The following is a 24,013-nucleotide window of genomic DNA, read 5'->3' on the forward strand; positions in this document are numbered from 1 at the left end:
TTTTTGGTTAGACTTTGATGAAGTGATACAGAATATCCCGAGAGTGAGAGTTGTAATTGGCTCAGAGTTCAATGGACATGTTGGCGCAGGAAACATCGATGATGAGGAGATGATGGGCAGGTTTGGATGCCCAATGAAGAACGCAGAATAACAGATGGTGGTGGACTTTGCTAATAGAATGGAAATGGCTATTGTCAATAGTTTCTATCAGAACAGACAGGAACATAGGATGACCTATAAGAGTGGAGGCAGGAGTACACAGGTAGACTACATTTTGGATCGGCTGTGCCATCTGAAGAAAATCAGTGACTGCAAAGTTGTGGTTGGTGAGAGTGTTGCAAGGAAGCAAAATTGGCCGTGAGGAAAATGAAGAAAGCAAAAGAAGAGCAGAGGACTATATGGTGAAACATGAAAAAACAAGAGTGTTGCATGACTTGGGAAGGAGTCTAGACAAAGCACAGAGGTCCTTCCATAAGGCTGGAAAACTAGCGAATGTGATCATCAAGAAAGTCAGAAAGTATGTGGTGTATCATCTGGACGAAAAGTAGATAAGAAGACTTGGTGGTGGAATGAGAAAGGCAGGAGTGTACACAAAGAAAGATGTTAGCTCAGAAGAAGTGGGACACAGAGAGGACGAAGAGAGTAGACAGGAGTACAGGGAGATGCAGCGCATTGTGGAAGTAGAGATGGCGAAGTTCAAACAAGAGGCCTACGATCGACCTCAAGGAAGGAGAGAATGATCAATACTGGTTGGTGAGACAGAGAGGAAGAGATGGTAACGACGTGGACCACGATAGGGTGATTAAGGATAGAGATGGCAATGTAATCATGGGTACCAGTAGTGGGTTGGGAAGATGGAAAGAGTACTTTGAAGAACTCCTCTTCTTCTTTTCCTTTTGGCTTTTCCCTTCAGGGGTCGCCACAGTGAATCAGTGTCCTCCATCTTCAGGGGTTTGATTCGCATGTTTGTTTTGGCCAAGCTTTTACGTCTGATGCCCTTACTGACACAACCCTCTGTATTTGTACGGGCTTGGGGCCGGCACAATAAGACACTGGCCTGTGTCCCCTTGTGGCTACAGAACAAGCAACTCTATAAACTTAAAAATGATGAATATTGCTCAATAAAATGCACCCAAACACAAAATGGTCATTGGCATAGCAACATTCAAATAAAGTAAAACTACTCGCCATTTGATGAAAATGCTCCGATCTTACCGTAAAATGAACTTTGAACGAATAATAAGGAAAATGGGGAAGAAAAAAAAGAGTAGAAGATGTGACAATTGTGGACCATGACAGAGCAAAGGTTAGCAAAGATGAAGTGATGAGGGCGCTGAAAAGGATGAAAGGCACTCGGTCCTGATGATTTAACAATAGAGGTATGGAAGTGTCTTGTATAGGTGGCAGTGGTGTTTCTGACTGGGTTGGTCAACAAGATCTTAGATGCTAAGAATATGCCTGACAAATTGAGCTGAAATGTCTTCTTTTCCTTTTGATTTTTCCCTTCAGGCGTCACCACAGTGAATCAGTGTTTTGTGCATCCTCTTCTCTCACACCAGCTACCTTCACGTCCTCTTTGATAACATCCATAAACCTCCTCTATGGTCTTCTTCTCGGTCTCCAGCCTGGCACTTCAAGGCTCAGCATCCTTCTCCCGATATAGTCACTCTGTCTCCTCTGAACATGTCCAAACCATCTCAGTCTGGCCTCTTTGACTTTCTCTCCGAAGCCTCTCATATGAGTTGTCCCTCTGATATACTCATTCCTGATCATATCCATTCCTGATCCGATCCAACATGGTCACTCCCAGAAAACCTCAACATCTCCATCTCTGCTACCTCCAGGTCTGCTTCCTGTCTTTTCTTCAGTGGCACATTCTCCAGTCCAAACATCATGGCTGGTCTCACCACCGTTTTATAAATATTTTCTTTCATCCGAGCTTAAACCCTTCTATCATACATCACAGCTGACATTTTTTCCCAGCCGTTCTAGCCTGCCTCAACATGTTTCTCCGCCTCTTTTCCACACTGTCCATTGCTCTGGACAGTCGTCCCCAAGTACTTAAAATCATCCACGTTCTTTATCTCTTCTCCCTGTAGGATCACTCTTGCACTTGGATCCCTCTCATTCACACACATATATCCCGTCTTGCTGCAACTGATTGTCATTACTCTCCTTTCCAGGGCATACCCCCACCTCTCTAGTTTCTCCCCCACCTGTTCCCTGCTCTCGCTACAGATCACAATGTCATCTGCAAACATCATGGTCCAAGGAAATTCTTGTCTAACATTTTCTGTTAGCCCGTCCATCACCATAGTGAACAAGAAGGGGCTCAGAGCTGACCCCTGACCCAACTCCACCTTGAATTCTTCTGTCACACCAACAGCATACCTCACAACTGTCTTACAGTCATGATACATGTCTTGTACCAATCTGACATACTTTTCTGTCATTCCAGACTTCCTCATGCAATACCACAGCTCTTCTCTGGGTACCCTGTCGTACGCTTTCTCCAGATCTACAAAGACACAATGCAATTTCTTCTGGCCTTCTCTGTACTTCTCGATCAGCATTCTTAAAGCAAACACTGCATCTGTCGTACTCTTTTTTGGCATGAAGCCATACTGCTGCTCACAAATGTTCACTTCTCCTTTTAGTGTAGCTTCAACTACGCTTACCCATAGTTTCATTGTATGGCTCATCAACTTTATTCCTCTGTAGTTACTACAACTCTGCACATCTCCCTTGTTCTAAAAAATCGGCACCAGTACACTTTGTCTCCATTCTTCAGGCCATTGAACCATTGAAGATCTTGTTGAACAACCCAGTCAGGAACACCAATGCCACTTCTCTGAGACACTTCCATACCTCGATTGGGAAACCATCAGGTGTGAGTGCCTTTCCACCCTCCATCCTCTTCAGCGCACTCCTCACTTCATCCTTGTCACATCTTCTACTCTTTGTTCCTCCTCATTTTCCTCATTCATCAATTCTTCAAAGTACTCTTTCCATCTTGCCATCACACTACTGGGCACCTGTTATTACATTGCCATCTCTATCCTCAATCACCCTAACCTGCTGCAGGTCCTTACCATCTTTGTCTCTCTGTTTCACCAGCCAGTAAAGATCATTGTAGGTATCATTTTAGGAGTCACTGAGAAATTTAAGCCTTTGGTTAGTACAGCATTTTCTGTCTCTGAGAGGTATCTGTCTGACATTTTTCTTTTGATCCAATTCTCCCTTGGAATGTGATCATTTCTAATTTTTCTTGTGTTTACCAGTTGCTGTGATTATTTTTCCAAAAGTAATATTTGAAATGTACCCAATGTCTCTATTTGGTTTTTCTATGATGCCTCGTCTGTCCTGATTTAGTGAGTTCACACACTTCCTGATAGATTTTTGGGGTAAGTTTGGTTTGAAATCGCTGATAATAAGTTTCTATTCCTGACTGTTTTTTAAATCTCTATGTTAAGTCTCCTAATTGGCAGATTTTGTATTTTCTTTGAAGAATTTTGTTGCATTTTTTTTCGCCAATGTGTCCATGTTTCAGCAGAATGATGTCTCTCCCAAAGTTGGCAGCAATACGTTTCTCCCAAAGTTGGCAGCAATACGTCTGTGTAAGCTTTCAGTCGTATAGGAGTGGTCCATCGATGAAAAGGTTTCTTCAGCAGATGACGGCTGAACTTCTTTGTTCTTCTTTCTACCTTAGAGCAGGGACCTATCAAAGCAGAGGTCTGGCACCACCACCTCTGGGCATTAGGGATATATATATATATATATATATATATATATATATATAGGGCCAGAGCTACCAGCAGACCTATTAGTCCGCTGACAAAGCCTCTTAGATGAGAAGCAAAATGTCCTTCACGTTCAAAGAAGTACAGATGACGGCTGAAGAAACCTTTTCATCGTTAGACTACACATTATTTCGCTTGATTTTTAGCCAACAGGTGTAAGCAGGCAAGCATCATGTCATCATCGATTTTGAGTTGACTTGATGCCTCCTAACCCATGCATGTACTATGACATACTGAACGATATGTAATCTGGCATGTTTCTTGCTAAAATACAAAAACTGCAAATTATCCTTTGATTTCCTTTGAATTATCATTTGATTTCAGAACGAGTGGAAACCACCTTTGTAAGAAGATTGGATTGGATGTACCTTTATTCGTTAATTCAGCTGTTACTTCAGCTGGTAGTTAGAAAACACATTTTTTCAAGCTCATTTGCTCACCAAATCATGACATATGAAAGTCACTTTCCAAAGCGAATTGACATTGAGACAACTTCTGTAACCATCGCTTCCACATGCAGAAGATTTCTAACAGTTTTTTTTTTCTCCTCCTCTTCCTGGGCAATTGGCCCCCATCAGAAACCACTCCCCACTGCTCACAAGTCCCACACCAAGTCCCTATCTCCTTTCCCACAGGCTGGTAGGCATTTGGACGCATCAGCGCCTCAAATGTTCCACCCTTGCGCCACTCAGAGACATCACACTACGGGAGGTATTTTCTCTCCTGATCTAATGTTGAACATTGCCTTCCTCTTCAAAACAAAGGTGCTATTCACCATTATTCAGCGTAATTATGGAAACATTCCAACATGCTTACCTTCCAGGCTGTGGTTTGTGAAAGAGGTCAGGAAGCACTTCCACATCATGAAATCCAAGACGGAATTTCTTGATTAGTGTCATGACCCTGCAGAGAGATAGTAAAGCGACTGTACACCATAAACTCATTCCAAGTTTCATCACTGTCTACATTCCTCACTAGAGATGCAGGGTATCCTCTTAAATGGTCACCAGCCAATTGCAGTACAGCAGTGGTTTTTGCATATCTAATGAAACCACAAGGGGACACAAGCCAGTGTCACATCGTGCCGGTCCCAAACTCGGATAAATACAGAGGATTGTGTCAGGAAGGGTACAAACATGCAAATCAAACCTCTGAATCTTATACTGGATAGAATTATCAGCAAACCACTTTAATCGCTGGACAGATGACCTCAAGTACTTAAAGGACACCCGACACCTCTGGACAAGTTTTGTCCATAATTTGTAAAATGACTTCTATTGAGCGCATTTTACAAAGACTCCTCCGCATATAGCTAGATTTTATGTTTTAAGACTCGCGCTGAATATTCAAGAAGTCTTGTTTTCGAGTTGATGACAATCCCCAAAGTGACGTCACGGCGAGAACACCCGTGACCAAGAAAGTGACACACAATGCATTTTGGGTACTTTTTTTGTCTGAAAACACTGTGTTGATCGCGAAATTAGAAGGAAAACTACATAACACGATGGTGAATCGTTGTGTGTTGCAGCCAATTGCCGTAACTCGTACATGTACATGTAAATGTACACAAATTCCCAGCGGACAAATCGTCCCATTTCCAACGGAGCTTGTGCGCCATCTTGTGCATTTTCTGGGGGCTATATTGTAGTCCAGATGGCTCGAATTGATACGGAAGGACTTCTTTAATTGATTGCAAACATTTGTGCTTTCATCTTCAGAACTATTTGAATCATATTCATGACTGGATGAGTAACAAGAAAGCATCTTCTCCGAATCTGAACTCTCTGAAGCCATTGTGTCGATTCTGGAGCAAGGCACCAATAGTGACGTCACGAACAAGGGGGCGAAACTTTCTGAATCTGCCAAGTTCCTAGCTTATTTTGGTGGCAGATCCAAGTACAACCTCACTGTTGTACCTGGGCCACTCTCATTCACACATGTACTCCATCTTACTGCGACTGATCTTCCTCTCTTTTACAGGGTAATCCTCCACATGTCTAGTTTTCCCTCCACCTGCTCTCACTTCAAATGACAATGTAATCTGCAAACATCATGGTCCATGGAGATTCCTGTCAAACCTCGTCTGTCACCACTGCAAATATAAAGGGGCTCAGAGCTGACCCCTGATGGAGTTCCACCTCCACATCTGAATTCCTCTGTCACACCTACAGCACACATCACCACTGTCTGACAGTTATTATACATGTCCTACACCGCTCTAGCATACTTCTCTGGAACTGCAAGTATTAAAAAAAATCTAAATACATTTTTCTCAACAATCAATACTTCAAATGATAATTACGCAATCCAAGTTCTTACTCTTGTCTCTTGTCGTCATTTTTGGAATTGTCTCCTCCCACAAACACACGAATTTTACATTTGGCCCAGCGCTTCCTCCGAGTTAGCAGGTAAGGCAGCAGCAGAGTAAGACCTGGTCAGGCACATTTCAACATCAATGAAACATGATGTTTAACATATCTGAAGTATATAAGCTGGCAAATTTCATACCTCCATCATCAGACAGCCAGTAAACGTCAATTGTCTTCTTTCCTTGTTTTTTCTGAAATAGCGGAGGCCGACTCAGTTGAGCCTCTAGGTCAACGGGCACAGCTGCTGCAAATAAAATGGGTGTCTTTTCAAATCATACCTATGCATGCGTGCAGTTCGACGCTCACCAGCCACCGGATTAGTTAAATCAGAACAATAAAATATGACCTAACATGAGGGCTCAGTCACGAAGAAAAAGATTGACAAAGAGGAAGTCGTCAAAAACGTTCTTAATATGTTATTTGTGGAATTACCTGGAACCCAGTATACTGATGAATGAAAGGCTGTTTGTGGAATAAGAACTAAGGAGCATAATCCACATGTTTCCACCCATGTCAGGTGGCGGCAATTTTGCCACTTGCTGTTGAACGAAAATAACTTCATAGTTCATCAGAGTTCAGGTAGCGACCAATGATGACTCAGCTTGACCAGCACCAAAATCAGGAAACAGGCATCCATCCATCCATCCATCCATCCATCCATCCATCCATCCATCCATCCTTCCTTCCTTCATTCATTCATTCATTCATTCATTCATTCATTCATCTTCCTGACCACTTTATCCTCACGAGAGTCGCAGGGGGTGCTGGAGCCTAACCCAGCCATCATCGGGCATTGAGCGGGAGACACCCGGAATTGGTTACCAGGCAATCGCAGGGCACACAGAGACAAACAACTGTTTGCTCTCACACTCACGCCTGGAGACAATTTACAGTGTTCAATCAGCCTGCCATGTATATTTTTGGAATGTGGGAGGAAACTGAAGGACCCTGACAAAACCTACGCAGGCCCATGGAGAACATACAAACTCCACACAGGGAAGTGGGAGTGCAATTTGAAGTCACAACCTCTGCATTGTGAAGTCGCCATGCTCACAACTTGACTACCTGGTTGCAAAAACATGCATCATAGAATAGATTATTTTAAAGAACTTTTTTGAGTTGCATTCACCTTCAAAGCAGTTGAAATATTCAGGGGTGTAACTAAAAAAAACAGAAAGTCTTTTTTCATTTCTGAGAATATGTCAATGTACCGAGTAGAACGTTCCACTCTACAGTGCTGACATTTTTATTAAATGCTTATAAATAGAAAACCTCAAAAAATATTGCTACATACCATCTCAAATTGGAACCATAATGTATTGAATCAAAAAATTTGAAACAGACCGCTCTTGAATCGTTTCATACACCACCGTATGAATTTGTATTTTTCTGAAAAGATGGATGGATGGCTGCATCATACAGGAACACACACAATATTTACAGGAGCAGTGTGATTGAAGGGATGGCCACTAACTTCATGACCTACGTGTGAACTGTAAAGCACTGGTGTTAAAGTAAAGGCCCGGGGGGCCAAATCTGGCCCACCACATCATTTTCTTCGGCCCGCGAAAGCAAATCAAACTTGTGAAATTCCATGATGATTGCTAAAGTCCTTACCAAATTATCATATTTTTGGATGTAAACCACAATAACAGTCATTATTCTTGACTTCAGATTTGAAAAGTCGTTATTCATTAATTTGTGCGCTCTATATGTAATATGTGGAGGGGATTAAACATTCTAATGCAGTGGTCCCCAACCTTTTTTGCGCCACGGACCGGTCAGACAATATTTTTACGGACCGGCGGATAAATACAACAAAATAAGACGTTTGTTTTTTTACTCATTTTGCTAGTTTATGGTGGGCTAATTTTTGCGGTATGTATCATGTATGACCTAGACAATGTTTTGAGATGTGTCAAGAGTAAGTCATATACGGATGTAATCTGGTTAATTTTCATTTTGCATTTTATGTAAATTATTTAGTCTTTCTGCTGTCATGATCTGGTTGGCGAACAACGGGTGGCACTGTCGGCCGCGCCTGCACAGGTGCTGGTCGTCCCGATCAGTGGCGGACTGCCACGTTCGGATTGGCGACCAAGGAGTAGCGCTGTCAGCCCTGCCTGCTGCCTCGCAGGTGCTGGTCGTTCCCAATCAGTGACACTCAAAAGGACTCCCGGCCCGACCATTTGCTGTCGGGTCATTGTTGAACGCATTGTATGCATGATGTATGCTTTGTATGCAATTGTATGCTGCGCATGTGTTTGTTTAACCTTGGCACTTGGCAAACTTTTACTCTTGGTCTTTAGTTGATACTTTGTATTTTTCTGTTCAGATGATTTTAACGTTTTAATTTTGTTTCTGTTCACTTTATTTTAATACGATTTGTCAAACACAACCTCCTGCTCCCTCCTGCCTGCTTTTTGGGATCCGCAACCGCCATCACCACCTTGCAAAACGTGACATATGCACGGCCTGGTACCAAATGCCCGGGGCTTGGGGACCTCATTTCTAATTGCTTCCCCAAATTCATAACGGTCGTTGAGAGGAAACCAGAACTACAATGTGGCGCGGCAAAAAAAAAAAAAAAAGGCTGACACCCCTGCTGTAAAGAATGCAACAGGTACATACATGAAATGATGTGAAATCCAGAAGTGTACATGGTGGTCATGTTTGGGAGTTCTCCATCAAAGCCTGCATTAGCTGTTTAAAACAATAACATCAATTACAAAGCAGAAAATCCAAATATTTTGGTAACTTATTGAGCCCTTCTCACATCGACTGGTACTGCTTCTGTTTTATTATTAATAAAAAAATAATGTGTTTGAATTAAGATCCTCACCGTATGACTGACAGGAATTCAAGACATCCAGTCCCTCTCTTGTTCTCAACACGCACACACCATACTGAAGGTCAAATGCATCCCTGCATAAATGGACAAATGTACAGGCAGCAATTTCACATCACATTTTGCAGTCTTGTTGCTTAATCATATCTATGGGTCATGTCTATGCATACACTCACTGCAATATTCCGATGTAATCGTGTACGGCCAGTGGTGAGGCACTGTGCCAATCAGTCTTGAAACCCATCAGAAGAACATTGGGTCGCATCCTACCCAAACCTGACCCCTGGTGGTCACAAGACAACATTGAAAGTAGAAGGCGGAAAGACTTGATCTTGCATCTTTAACCTTGACAGTACGCATTCAGAGAGTAAGACAAAGGAAACAGACATAAATCTAGTTTGATTGTGGCCCACTGTAATGTTGTATGTGCATCCATCAATGTTAAGTATTTCCTTCAGAAAATTCAGAATTCAGACATTTTTCAATTCATGCTGACATATGTATTTAAAGGACAACCGACGCCTTCGGACAAGTTGTGTCCATAAATTGTAGAATTATTTCAAATGACTTCTACTGAGCGTATTTTACAAAGATTCCACCACATATAGCTTTATTTTACATTTTAAGACTCACACTGAATATTCATGAAGTCTGGTTTTCGAGTTGGTGACGGAACAGGATCAGGAACACCCCTAACCGAGAAAGCGACACACAATGCATTTTGGGTACTTTGTTTTGTCTGAAAAAAATCGTGTTGATACGTGTTGATGGCGAAACTAGAAGGAAAACACATAAATAACGCGATTGTGAATCGTTGTGTGTTGCACCAAGACTACTATTTGGTACTAGTTGACACAAATTCCCAGCAGACAAATCAGCCCATTTCCAACGGAGCTTGGGCGCCGTCTTGTGCATTTTCTGGGAGCGACATTGGAGTCTAGACGCCTCAAAATGACACGGAAGGACTTCTTTAATCGATTGCAAACATGTATGCTTTCCTCTTCAGAACTATTTAAATCATATTCATAACTGGATGAGTAACAAGAAAGCATCTTCTCCGAATTTGAAGCCATTGTTTTGATTCTAGAGCAAGGCAAGAAGTCCTGGTGTGACGTCACGAACACAGAGGTGGGACCTTGTGAAACTCGCCATTTCCGAGGTTAATTTGAACTAGTTTTGGGACACTTTAAGTCATTTTTATTGGTGTTTTGCATTTGACTAAAAATATCGGCCTGCGTGATTTGGATATTTCAGATGCTATAAAACGTGTTTCTGATGTCAGATAGGAAACTAAAAAATTGTGTCGGTTGTCCTTTAAAGGAACATGCATAAGCGAGATGCTGATTATCTGAACACTATGACTGCAATTATGTACTCTGAAATAGCTTGTAAGATTGACATTTTCCAATCAAATCACCGGCATGGTAAAAAAAGACATGCAATTCATTCATTAAAATGATGCACAGCTTTCCATTAGTTCTCAATAAACATTCTGCGCATGATCAAATACAAAGGCGAGAGACAGAGAGCTCAATGAAGACCTAGATCAGACCTGCAGCAGCATGTTCACCCCTGAGCGGAGGTCTGCAGCCACCACATGTTTGTAGAATGACTTCACCTTTCTTTGCTTCAACCAGGAAATGTGACTTTCACTTTGCACTCGTGCAGAGAGATCAGTCTGGAAAAGTATGGGGTAATTTGGAACAAACAATATCCAACATCATCTGAAACAATTCCATGCATTCATCCATCTATCAGACCATTTATTCAAATCGTGGTCATGGCTGAGCTGGAGCCTGCCCACCTGACTTTTGTGTTCTGTGAGTGGCTGTCATACTGTAACTAATTGCAATGGTGAGTCAAGGAAATTTTAACCTCCATGCCAGAGGCTCTGTCAAACGAGGTATAATAACACTGCCCTAGAGTGATCGTCAACCAACAGATGTAAGCAATAAAACATTGTGTTTCCCACGAACTGAGAAGTTTGTATCCTGGCTAATGACCTCTTCCTGTGAAAGTTTGAAATCCTAAATTACCCCTGTGATATGGACTTTCCCAAGTCGTAAATGACTCCTGTGAAGCTGACCGTTTAAATTGCTGTGTCCGTTGACGTGATTGACCCCAGGTTGCCGTGCTACACTTGTGTATTGAGTCACAAGTGTTGACTAAGCATACAACAGCATGAAACTTTTCAATATGATAACTTCTTATTCTCTAATCTCTATCAATATGTCATAATCACTTATTCATTCATTCATTTTCCGAACCGCTTTGTATTCCCAAAACACTTTTACTTCAACTAAAAAGCATAAAAGTGTGCCAGTATTTAGAAATCTGGGACTGATGACATGTAAAACCCCATCCATGCACTCACCCATGCATTTTCCAATTATTTATCCATACAAGGTTTCACAGAAGGGTGCTGTAGTCTTTCCCAGCTGTCTTCTAGCAGTAGGTAGGGGACACACTCAACCGGTTGCCAGTCAATTACAGAAACGAACAACTGACACCTCAGCAATTTTGAGTGTTCAGCCTGTCATGTATGTTTTTGGAATGTGGGAAGAAAACAGAGGAGAAGACCTGGAGAAAACCCAGTCAGGCCCAGGGAGAACATTCAAACTCCACACACAAGGAATACGTCTGTGTAGGCTCTCTGTCATACAGGAGCGATCCATCAAGGAAAAAGTTTCTTCAGCCATCATCTGTACCTCTTTGAAGTTTCGCTCCTCATCTGAAAAGCTTTGTCAGTGAACTAAAGTTGTGCTGGTAACTCTGGCCCAATTTATACTGTATCCCTATACTGTACATCCCTAATGGACAGAGGTGGCGGTACCAGACCTGTGCTTAGATCCTGGCTCTAAGGTTGGGGGAGCAGTGTTGCTAACACAAGCATTGAATGTAAAGAAAAGGAGTCAAAATTTGTCAGGAGAGCACTCACAAACTGTGCTTACAAATGTCAAAAGAAAAGAATAGGGAAAGAAACCAAAAATCCTGCAGAAACAAAAAAGAGACGAGTAACAGTACCTTACATTGCAGGGGTTTCTGAAAAACCCCAAAGGATCGTATGGCAATACAAAATTCCTTTCAAACCTATCAATATCTTAAGACAAAAATTACTGTATCCAAAAGATAGACTCCCAATGAAAAACAAAGTAGTATAGTTTATTCTATATATTGTAAAAATGAAGATTGTAAAGAGCAATACATTGGGGAAACTAAACAGAAGCTAAAAATAAAAAAATACTATATCAACATTGCAGAGACCATGCAGAGACCATTGACGACCAAGTGGGCGTCAATCTGCAGTACATCTGCACCTAAAAGCTAGCAACCACTCATTTGACGGCAGTGAGGTTAAAATCTTAGCGAAAGAAAATAGATGATTTGAAAGAGGTGTAAAAGAAGCAATTTTTGTAAAACAGCAACAATCTTCATTAAATTGCTTTGGTGGTTTCAGGTTTAATTTAGACCGTGGTTACAACAGACGTCTTAGGTCGTTACCACGTCGGCTTCGTCGTGCTAATGTGTTGATCCCAGAGCTAATGAGTTAAGCAGAGCCAGGGAAAGATCATTAGAGGTAATCAGAGGTCTGGCACATTCACCTCCATCCATTATACGTATAGGGCCAAAGTTACCAGCACCTCTTTAGTTTCCTGATGAAGCTCTTTGGATGAGGAGCAAAACGTCAGCCACCTTCAAAGATGACGGCTGAAGAAAGCTTATCCTCGATCCACACAAGGAAGCAAGAGCAGGAATTTAACCAGTACTTCTGCACCGTAAGGTTCACACGCTAACCACTAGCTCACCGGGCCGCCTCATGTTGCTCTGTACCTTTTACTTAACAATGACATAATTTTATTTCTAGAGTCATTCAACCTGAAAATAGATGTACACATTAGATTCATTCCAACTCCCTGTAAAGCATTGACTCTTGCAGTTACAAACTAGCTATTTGAGATCTCAGTCTAACGAGGGCTCATGTCAGAACATAAGTAACCAATATATCCTGTTTTATGAGATAGCATTGTGTGATATACATATTTTTACTGTGCACTACATTTTCTATATTCAAATGCAACAAACACTGGTTTTGCAATATGCTACACTCACATTCACCACATGGCCACACATCATGAGACTTAGATTCTTTGTGAAGCAGCTGACAAGATCCACGAGAGCTGGTCGGCTGCTGGGAGGACCTGTCAGCACCAAACACTGTGGTCTGCAATTGAGATAAATCAATTTCAGGGTCATCAGATGATCAAGTCATATGTACCATATCCATCCATCCATCCATCCATCCATCCATCCATCCATCCATCCATTTTCCGTATGCTTATTCCTCAATAGGGTCGCGGGGGTTGCTGGAGCCTATCCCAGCTGTCCGTCTGTGTAAGCTCTCAGTCATACAGGAATGGTCCATCAATGAAAAGGTTTATTCAGCCATCATCTGTACTTCTTTGAAGGTGTCGGATGTTTCGCCTCTTATCCAAGAAGCTTCGTCAACAAACTAAAGTCTTACTGGTAGTTTCGGCCCTATATATATCCCTACTATCCAGACGTGGCGGTGCCGGACTCTGCTATGCTATGATTGGTCCCTGCTCTCAGGTTGGGGGGAGCAGAGGACTAATCCCTGCGGCTCCACTGATTGCTTCTATTGTCCTCACTGACGACTGGCCTGATTGGCCCAATTTGCCCTGGTATCACCTCATCAGCATAACTAAGCCTATGTTGCCGAAGCAGTCTATTGTACGAACGATCCAAATTGAACCTCACTATCAGCCACGTCTGGACAGTCGGTATATATATAGAGGCAAAACTACCAGTAACACTTTAGTTTGCTGACGAAGCTTCTTGGATAAGAGGTGAAACATCCGACACCGTCAAAGAAGTACAGATGACGGCTGAAGAAACCTTTTCATCAATGTGCCAGCTGTCTTCAGGCACGAGGCAGGGGACACCCTGAATTGGTTAGCAGCCAATCGCCGTGCACAAACAACAGTTCTCTCTCTCTCTTGGCAGTCCATCGAAGTCGAGGATGACGTCGCTTCCATTGCTTTGTGGGGTATTGGACAGTGGTTATTGGCGCTGGCGGCGATGCCACTGTAGGTGACTATGAAGCCCGATTCTGGAGCCACAAATCCTGCCACATTCAGGACATGTGAGGCCAGGACCGGGCTGGCGAGGCGGTACTGAAGCAGCACAAAGGTGTCTTTGCTCGTGCCGCACGATCCTCCTCTGGGTGCGCTTGTCTTCAAGTTGTGTCACCCCTTCGTGGCATAAGGAGCGCCACAGTGGCCTGTTCGCTGCAGCAGACTCCAGATCGCTGGGCTTGATGTTGCAGTTCTTTAGAGTCTGTTTAAGCTGGTCTTTGTATCGCAGCTTAGGACCACCAGGGTTCCTCTTCGCTGACAAGAGTTGTCCATAAAGCACCTGTCGAGGCAAGCGGCAGCTAGGCATCCGGATGACATGTCCAACCCACCGAAGTTGCCTCTTTGCCAGTATGGCCTCGATACTGGTGGAGGCAGTGCGTTGAAGGATGTCGGTGTGTGGAACACGATCCTGCCAGGTGATGCCAAGGATTCGTTGGAGGCACCTGATGTGGAATGCATCAAGGCGTCTCACATGGCGTCGATAGACGGTCCAGGCTTCTGCGCCATATAGCAGCGTGGACACACACAACAGTTACTCTCCCACTCACACCTAAGGCCAATTTTGAGTGTTCAATATGCCTGCCATTTTGTTTTGTTTGTTTTTGTCATTACGCCTGATTTTGGAATGTGGGAGGAAACCGGAGGACCCGGAGAAAACCCATGCGGGCCCGGGGAGAACATGTAAACTCCACACAGGGAGGCCGGAGCGGGACGCGAACCGGCGACCTCTGCACTGTGAAGCCGGCGTGCTAACCACTCGACCACCGGGCTGCCACATATGTATTCATATATAAATAAAATAAAGTACAATCGCCTCAAGATTGCTTGTAATATTTCTGTGAATGCATTCTGAATGGATGTGAAACAACAAGAATGTGTGGGGATATATTGTTTAAAACAGATTCACGCTACAGTAATATCTCGTTATATCGATATCGGTTATATCGATAGTACTGCTTATTATGATACTATTTTCATTTCCCGGCAAATTTCTAGTCTTTTATCATATCATTAGTTCCGGTTAGTACGATTATATTACGATAATCCGGTTACTACGATGCCCTTTTCATCTCCCGCCAGCCAATTTGTTCTGCTTATATCCATACAAAAGCAGCTTCAAGCTGAATCAATATTTGCTTAAGGATTTCAATACCACCATTAGCGGAATCTGTAGACGGCGTATTATTTGATTTTTGGCTAACACCGTTGGTCACGTGACCAACTTTCGTGTCTTGTCACTGTAATCCTCGAGCACTATAAAAACGGTGTAGCAGAGTTCACATCTTTCATTACTGCTGCAATAGCATCTGAAACATAGTCGTCTTATATACAGTTGTTCAACACCAATTTGAACCATGGGGAAACGTAAGAATTGTGACATCGGAACGAAGTGCAAGGCAATAGTGACTGTGGAGGAGAATCCAACAAGGAGCAAATCCTCCATTGCGAAAGGGTTCGACGTAAGTAAAATAAGTAATGTAAACGTTGCAGTTTTTGTTTTCCATCCATGTACTTGTGTTGTAGTCAGATACCTTTTTATCGCTTGCAATAATAACTGTTTTTCATATATGTATGTACATGCTGGCGTTCGTGCTTTCTCTCGTGTGTGTATAGAACAATGTCGAGTGCAAAATAGTCATTAAAAAAGTGTAAAGACGTTTTTATTTCATGCATACGTTTATTTTTCAAAAGCATGCTAGATACACAATCAATGAACTCAAGGAGAAAATGACATGCCATATCAAAGATCCCCCATGTATTGCCCCTTTTTGATGCAGTTCGGCGCAGGATCGGATATATCGATAGTCCGGCTATATCGATATTTTTTCCGACTCCCGAGAATATCGATATAACGAGATTTTACTGTAATTAGGTTGACCGTCTGCGCTGCACATCCTCCTATGAAGGCGATATACTGTAGCTATTGAGGTCTAGTTAACACAATTCTTTGAAATACACCGAATTTTTAATGTATCCTGACTTTGGCAACGTTGCATTTGAGCCAATGGATAAAGTTGTTCTACAACAATTGTTTGTAATTTCACATTATTAATTCTAATTCAAGTGTTTCAAGAATTTCTCACTGACTGAGCTTTTCAATGCAATTAACGATTCGGGCAACAGTTGGGACAACATGAGGTCACTGACCTGTAGTTTTTCACGTGGTCTTCCACCTGGTTAAGGGTTATACATTGATTGAGTGCAATGTTGTAGGAGCTGGCCTGTATGGATGAGCCCCAGTTTACAGCTAGGCACAAATATAGGCAAAATGAGTTGAACCACAATTACTGCGGTGTGCCTCGAACTGTAATTGTGCGGTGTACCTACCGGGCCTCTTGTACAGTGTGTATCCTAAAAGGAATAAGACGACACCAAAAGCAATGAGAGCGGCCCACCAAGTCAACAAGAACATGATCACCAGACAACACACAGAACAGAGCAACGAAAGCCATTTATTGTAGAATCTGAAGGATGGGCGCCAACCTGGAAAAAAATGAAGGCACAATCTCAGGATAGATCATGTTCAACACATGCGTTTAGTTTACTATTGTACCCGAAATTAAGTTCATCAAGTGCGACTCAACACTGCTGTAAAACAATATTTGCAAAAACATTTCTTGCATACTAATCAATACCTACAGTAAATTTACAGGTACAGTGATACAGTGGATTACGAACTTAATTGGTTCCCATTTGGTGTTTCGCCGAAAAGTGTGTATCCCAAAAATTAATTTCCCATAGGAAACCATTACAATGAGAATAATTCCCATAAAACATAATTTTCTACTTTCAAATTTTCCAAGTCGTAAAATTACACAAAATATACCTTATTTTAGGAATAGTAAATTTGCTATGGTATTACAATTAAATAAACTGTACTGTATAATAAAGTTGTTTATTTACCTTTGTGATGGTCGTTGATGGCTTGATGGAATGGATTGGCCGGTTTCATCAACGTAACCTTCTTTCACCATCTTGAGGAATGATCCCTTGTTGGTGCTTTCTCTGTGATAATTGTATCGAGTTCCTCATCAATTGTGTTCGGTTTAGCTGGGTTGATAGCTTTTTGCATCAAGTGTATAGATGGCTTGTGCAGGTTGTTTGTGGAGCCGGATTGATGGGATATTTTAACCTTGCAATCTACACTCTGCCTTTGAACTATCAAAGTTGAAACTCTCTCACTGTCGTCTGCCTGTCTCTTTAATGTTTAAACCCCTCCCCCACTCACTCCTGCGTTATTAACCAATCACGTGGCTTTAACCGAAGACTGGGGGTGTGGAATAGAGGACAAAAACAGCCGGTTGCCATTTTGTTGTTAAAAGAACGGGCTCGTTCGGGAACGACAGATCACTCATTGAGGCAGCTCAGTGTACGAAAAAAGTTCATATGCCGAGGTAAAGTTTGTATGCCAAGGTAAAATGTTCATAAATGTAACGTTTGTAAACCGAAAAGTTCGTAAACCAAGGGGTTCGTAAACCGAGGTATCACTGTATTTGCTGAGGAGTCTCCGAACCAAGACCAGCAGGCACAAGGAGAGTTTCTGCCACCAGGCAGTCAGGAGACCCAGCCCTGCCCCCCTGCCCTTCCCACTGCCACACTCACCGAACTCTGAGTACACGCTACACGCTGTACTATCATCCTGAACCCTATTTTTTGTTCTTTCTGTTTTTTTTCTGCAAGACTTCACTTCAACCCTTTTGTTGTTGTTTGTTTTTTGCACTACTACATTACGTCACTTTACATACGACAACACCTCACTTTACATACATCACTACCTCACTTTACATACGACATTACCTCACTTTACATTCAGAAATTACATGTATTGTCTGTTGTCAATTGTATGTCTTTCTTAGCCACGTTATTAGTGCCTTGCACGCTGGGTCCGAGAGAGAGGACAGTAATTTCATCTGTGCCGTATGTCATGCATGCATATTTGACAATAAAGCTGACTTCGACTTGACTATTCTGACTTCAACCCACTCTCGTGAATTCATACAGCATAAAAATGTCAAAATGTGAAATTTCATTGAAAAATTCTCGCTTTGTGTTTGAAGTGTATGCTCATCCTACCCGGTGAGTTGGTGATTGAGGCATGGAAGCAGCTGAAGTTGATCAAACAATAGGAGCAGAGGAAAAAGTTGGAGATGATCGGCGCTATCGTATTCAACTCAGCTGCAATAACAGAGAGGAAAAGGGCAAGAGCAGAGAGGATCGGTCGATGTCTTTACAATATCACTATTTTATTTACTCAGAAAAAAAGTATCCTTTTTTGAAAGGACAACCGACAATTTTTTTTTCTTTCCAAACTGACATCAGAAAAACGTTTTATAGCATCTAAAATACCCAAAACACGCAAAATGATATTTTTAGTCAAATGAAAAACACCAATAAAAATGACTTCAAGTGTCCAAAAATGACTTCAAAATGAAACCGGAAATGGCCAGTTTCAGAAGGTCCCCCCCCTTGTTCGTGACGTCACGCCAAGATGTCTTGCCTTGCTGGAGAATCAAAACAATGGCTTCAGATTCAGAGAAGAAGCTTTCTTGTTACTCATCCAGTTATGAATATGATTCAAATAGTTCTGAAGAGGAAAGCATACATGTTTGCAATCGATTAAAGAAGTCCTCCTGGATCATTTTGAGGCGTCTGGACTACAATGTAGCGTCCCAGAAAATGCAGAAGATGGCGCCCAAGCTCCGTTGGAAATGGGCTGATTTATCTGCTGGGAATTTGTGTCAACTAGTATCAAATAGTAGTCTTGGTGCAACGCACAACGATTCACCATCGCGTTATTTATGTTTTCCTTCTAATTTCGCCATCAACACAAAGTTTTCAGACCAAACGAAATACTACCGCAAAATGCATTGTGTGTCGCTTTCTCGGTCGGGGGAGTTCCAAATGTGACGTCCCGTAGGGGATCGTCATCAACTCGAAAACAAGACTTCCTGAATATTCAGTGAGAGTCTTAAAATGTAAAATATAGCTATATACGGTGTAATCTTTGTAAAATACGCTCAGTAGAAGTCATTTGAAATGATTTTATAAATTATGGACACAGCTTGTCCGGAGCCGTCGGTTGTCCTTTAAATCTAAATGAGTATGAAATTAGACAAGCAAAGTCAAAAGGGGCAATGAGCATTTTCAACTTCTGGTTAATGCACTTTTAGGGTGACACTGGCCAAATGTAGATGATAAGTGGTTGCAAATATTTCGCTCTGTCGGCAAATAGTTTGGTCTTAAAGGACAACTGACGTCTCCGGACAAGTTGTGTCAATAATTTGTAAAATGGCTTCAAATGACTTCTACTGAGCGTATTTTACAAAGATTCCACCGCACATAGCTATATTTTACCTTTTAAGACTCGCGCTGAATATTCAGGAAGTCTTGTTTTTTCGTTGGTGACGAGTCCGTACGTGACGTCACGGAAGGAACGCCTCTGACCGAAAAAAAGACACATTGTAGCAGTCCTTCCATCACGTCAATGTATTATGCTGTACTTGTTTGGTCTGTAAACCTCGTGTTGCACCAAAAATCCACCAGAAGAGGGCGACCAAGCTCCATGGAAGGAATTTATCAGCCTGTGGAAACGGGCTGATTAATTCCTCACAGGAGCATGGACGCCATTTTCTGCCTCTTTTTGGGTGATACATTCCCCCCAATGTTGCCTCAAAATGGCACGGAATAAATTCTTTAATCGATTGCAAACATGCATGCTTTCCTCTTCAGAACTATTTGAATCATATTCATAACTGGATGAGTAACAAGAAACCATCTTTTCCAAATCTGAAGCCATTGTTTTGATTCTCCAGCAATGCAAGATGTCTTGGCGTGACGTCACGAACTGGGGCGGGATTTTCTGAAAATGCCCAATTCGCAGCTCAATTTTTTGCAGATTTTGGACACTTTAAGTCATTTTTATTTGTGTTTTGCATTTGAATAAAAATATCATACTGCGTGTTTTGGGTATTTTAATAGCTATAAAACGTTTTTCTGATGTCAGTTAGGGAACAAAAAACTGATGTCGGTTGTCCTTTAATCATTTCTTGTAAACTGTAAACAGATAACATGATAAGCAGTACACTGTCATCGTCATTGTCCGTAAAATGATTGATTTATGATGGCCTCTTGTGACAACACAGATTATTTTCAGAAAAGGTTTTACTTTACCGATGGCTTGAAGAAAAAAGGGTGAACATAAAAGCAAATTCTAAGGTAACATTTCCATATTGTTCCAGTCCTCACCGATGAGAATGAAGCAGAGAGCAATTATGAATGCCAACAGGTAGCTTCGCAGGGCTTCGTCATTTTTGCCATAACCTTTGCCAAAAAATCCAATCCAGGGGTAGAGTTTGTCCTTGCACAAGCACTACAGAAGGCAGAGACAAAATAAGATGTCTACACAATGTAGATACATCAATATATGTGCACATACACACACGGGCACACACACATGCATACGCATATGCATTTGAAAACCCATACGCGCGCACACACACACACACGCATGCACACAAACACACGCCCACACACACATTTATATGTTTTCCTTCTAATTTTGCCATCAACACGGATCAACACGAAGTTTTCAGACCAAACAAAGTACCGCAAAATGCATTGTGTCCTTTTCTCGGTCAGGGGCGTTTCTTCCGTGACGTGAGGACTTGTCACCAACTCAAAAACAAGACTTCCTGAATATTCAGCGCGAGTCTTAAAAGGTAAAATATAGCTATAGGCCGTGGAATCTTTGTCAAATACGCTCAGTAGAAGTCATTTGAAGCCATTTTACACATTATGGACACAACTTGTCCGGAGCCGTCGTTTGTCCTTTAAGCACTTGGCTACTTGACAACCTCATGTACAACTATACTTCATACCTGTAGATACACCCATTAGATTCATTCCAAATCCCTGTGAAGTATTGATTCTTGTCATTACAAGCTAGTCATTGTCAGTATTGGTCTGATCTCAGAACGAAGGTAATCAAGAAATTCAGTTTTATGAAAGAGTTGTGTGATATACTCTGAAAATTGACACATTTTTGCCATGCACTGCATTTCTAGATACCTTCATCAATTGCTATTTGACTCCATTAGTGTCCAGAAACACACAATTTGGTGTTCGCGTGTGTACATATACTGTATACAGGCAGTCTGTTACTCATACCTGGAACACTTTGGGTGCAGACACTAGGCAGGCCAAAGCAGACGAGAGTGTCGCACTAAATATACCAGCAGTGATGAGCGGAGCAAGGGCTGATACCATGCTCATTGACTGTAAAAACAAGAACATGTTTACCCATTGCTTACTTTCTGTACTAGTGGTAGTCAAGAAATTGCAGTTCACAAAGCTACTGCCTCGATAAGAATAACATCGTATCTAGGTGCACTGGGGGAAGACATAATGTAACACACCGAGCATCGAGGCGCTTTGTTTTCTGCATGGAGACATGGCACCGGTAGGAATACGTTGACATACCTCAAATTTTTAATACTCTGCTCAATAATACTCAATTTGTGATTGTTCAGTTTTCAAGAAGAAAAAATGTAAATACTCAAATAGATTTACATTTAATAAGACAGGATGAAATTGTGATGCTGTGTGTGCCTGTGTATTCTGACCTGATAGTAATTACTAATTCCAAAGATGCATGTGCCGTTGTTAATACAGTCAGTGAAGTCCCAGCCATACTGGCAAGCAACACCAACACAATTCTTGTTTGATGAAGAGGAAAATGTGTCATTTAAGACTCCAGATGCATCCCTGACCACACAAGACCCTAGAACAATTAAGAAACAAACAAAGAAACACACACACACACACACACACACACACACACACACACACACACACACACACACACACACACACACACACACACACACACACACACACAGACACACACAGACACACACACACGCGCAATGAAATATGGGTTACACAATCTTATTACAAATGAAGTGGAGGCGTCTGTGTAAGCTCTCAGTCGTACAGGAGTGGTCCATCGATGAAAAGGTTTCTTCAGCCGTCATCTGTACTTCTTTGAAGGTGTCGGACGTTTCGCCTCCTATCCAAGAGGCTTCGTCAGCGAACTAAAGTCTTACTGGTAGTATAGGCCCTATATATATATCCCTACTGTCCAGACATGGCGGTGCCGGACTCTGCTATGATAGGTCCCTGCTCTCAGGTTGGGGGGAGTAGAGGACTACTCCCTGTGGCTCCACCGATTGCTTCCATTGTCCTGACAGACGACTGGCTTGATTGCCCTATTTACTCTGGTATCACCTCATCAGTATAACTAATCCTATGTTGCCAAAGTAGTCTGTTGTACGAACGATCCAAATTGAACCTCACACCACCATCTCAGTTTCGTGAAGCAGTTAGCTTTTTATGAAAATAGTTTCTTTTACTCCCCTTTCAAACCACCTATGTTCTTTCGCTAAGATTTTCACCTCATTGTCGTCAAATTCTGAAGATACAAAAAGGAGAGGAGTAGCCATACCTTACGTTGCAGGAGTTTCTGAAAAACTACAAAGAGTCCTTTGGCAACACAAAATTCCTACTTGGACAGTAGGGATATAAATATGGCTGAAACTACCAGCAAGACTTTAGTTCACTGAAGAAGCTTCTTGGATAAGAAGCGAAATGTCCAACACCTTCAACAAAGTACAGATGACGGCTGAAGAAACCTTTTCAGCGTGAAATCAAGTGGAGATTAGAAGGTTGGAAAATGGATGGATGGATTGACTGTATTTGATGCATTTTGCAGCTTTAAAACTGGGATTCTTCTGAAGTCACTGACAGATTTTTTTGGGGTTCAATGAAACAAATCTGACTTTGGTCCACAATTTTTACTTTTATTTTGGAATGAGTTGGCTTTTTTGGCATTTTATGAAGGTATTTTATGTCGGTATCTTAGAGAACTCCTCATTCATTTTTTAAAAATCATTTTCAGACATTGGGTGTCATTTAATAATGTTTACGATGAAACCATACCTACCATGCCTTCCAAACCACCCAAGGACACTTTACAATAAAAACAATAAAACAAAGCACATAACAATAAAACCATAAGTAAAATGATACATAATAAAATAGCAGATAGAACTAGATATTGAAAGCAATTTTAAACACGTGGGTTTTGAGGTGAGCCTTGAAAATAGGGAGGGAGTCAATATTGCGGATGTTGGGCGGAAGCGAATTCCAGAGTTTGGGAGCAGAGCGGCTGAAAGCTCTGCATCCCATCGTGGTGAGACGGGCAGAGGGCACATAGAGGTGAAGGGAGGATGAGGATCTGAGGGATCGAGAGGGAACAGAGATTTGAAGCAGGTCAGAAAGATAGGGAGGGGCAAGGTTATGGATGGCTTTGAATGTAAACAGAAGTATTTTGAATTTGATACGATGTTTAACAGGTAGCCAGTGGAGTTGCTGGAGGACAAGGGTGATGTGGTGAAAGGAAGGGAGGGGGTTCTAGTGATGATCCGGGCTGAAGAATTTTGGACGAGTTGGAGTTTATGGAGAAATTTCTGATTGATACCGAAGAGAAGCGCGTTGCAATAATTGATGCGGGAGGTGACGAGACTGTGGATAAGGATAGCAGTGGTGTGAGGGGTGAGCGAGGGACGGAGACGGTTAATATTACGGAGGTGAAAATAAGCAGACAGAGTTATGTTGTTTATATGGGACTGAAAAGATAGTGAGCTATCGAGGATGACACCCAGGCTCTTGACCTGAGGGGAGGGGGACACGGTAGAACTGTCAATGGTGAGAGAGAAACTGTTAGTTAAGGAATAGGAGTCCCTAACTGCAGTCCACGAGGACTCATCCAACGTACCTGATTCA

General features: G+C 42.0%; 1 protein-coding gene across 1 annotated transcript in view; it reads right to left on the bottom strand.

The window, feature by feature from the left end:
* Nucleotides 1-24,013, bottom strand: part of slc12a3 (solute carrier family 12 member 3) — a 53,265-nt gene that overhangs the window by 4,210 nt on the left and 25,042 nt on the right. The window contains exons 10-23 of the mRNA XM_088995702.1: nt 21,793-21,950; nt 21,338-21,445; nt 20,417-20,540; nt 18,245-18,346; nt 16,499-16,654; nt 16,319-16,418; nt 13,128-13,239; nt 10,570-10,695; nt 9,194-9,300; nt 9,012-9,094; nt 8,801-8,872; nt 6,309-6,413; nt 6,120-6,231; nt 4,617-4,703 (exon numbers count right to left, since the gene is read on the bottom strand). Coding sequence (XP_088851828.1) covers nt 4,617-4,703; nt 6,120-6,231; nt 6,309-6,413; nt 8,801-8,872; nt 9,012-9,094; nt 9,194-9,300; nt 10,570-10,695; nt 13,128-13,239; nt 16,319-16,418; nt 16,499-16,654; nt 18,245-18,346; nt 20,417-20,540; nt 21,338-21,445; nt 21,793-21,950 — 1,552 coding nt within the window. The remainder of the gene's footprint in view (nt 1-4,616; nt 4,704-6,119; nt 6,232-6,308; nt 6,414-8,800; nt 8,873-9,011; nt 9,095-9,193; nt 9,301-10,569; nt 10,696-13,127; nt 13,240-16,318; nt 16,419-16,498; nt 16,655-18,244; nt 18,347-20,416; nt 20,541-21,337; nt 21,446-21,792; nt 21,951-24,013) is intronic.

This window comes from Hippocampus bargibanti, linkage group LG05, assembly GCF_051943395.1.
Source record: "Hippocampus bargibanti isolate YZ-2025 linkage group LG05, ASM5194339v1, whole genome shotgun sequence".
In the NCBI taxonomy this organism is placed as follows: domain Eukaryota; kingdom Metazoa; phylum Chordata; class Actinopteri; order Syngnathiformes; family Syngnathidae; genus Hippocampus; species Hippocampus bargibanti.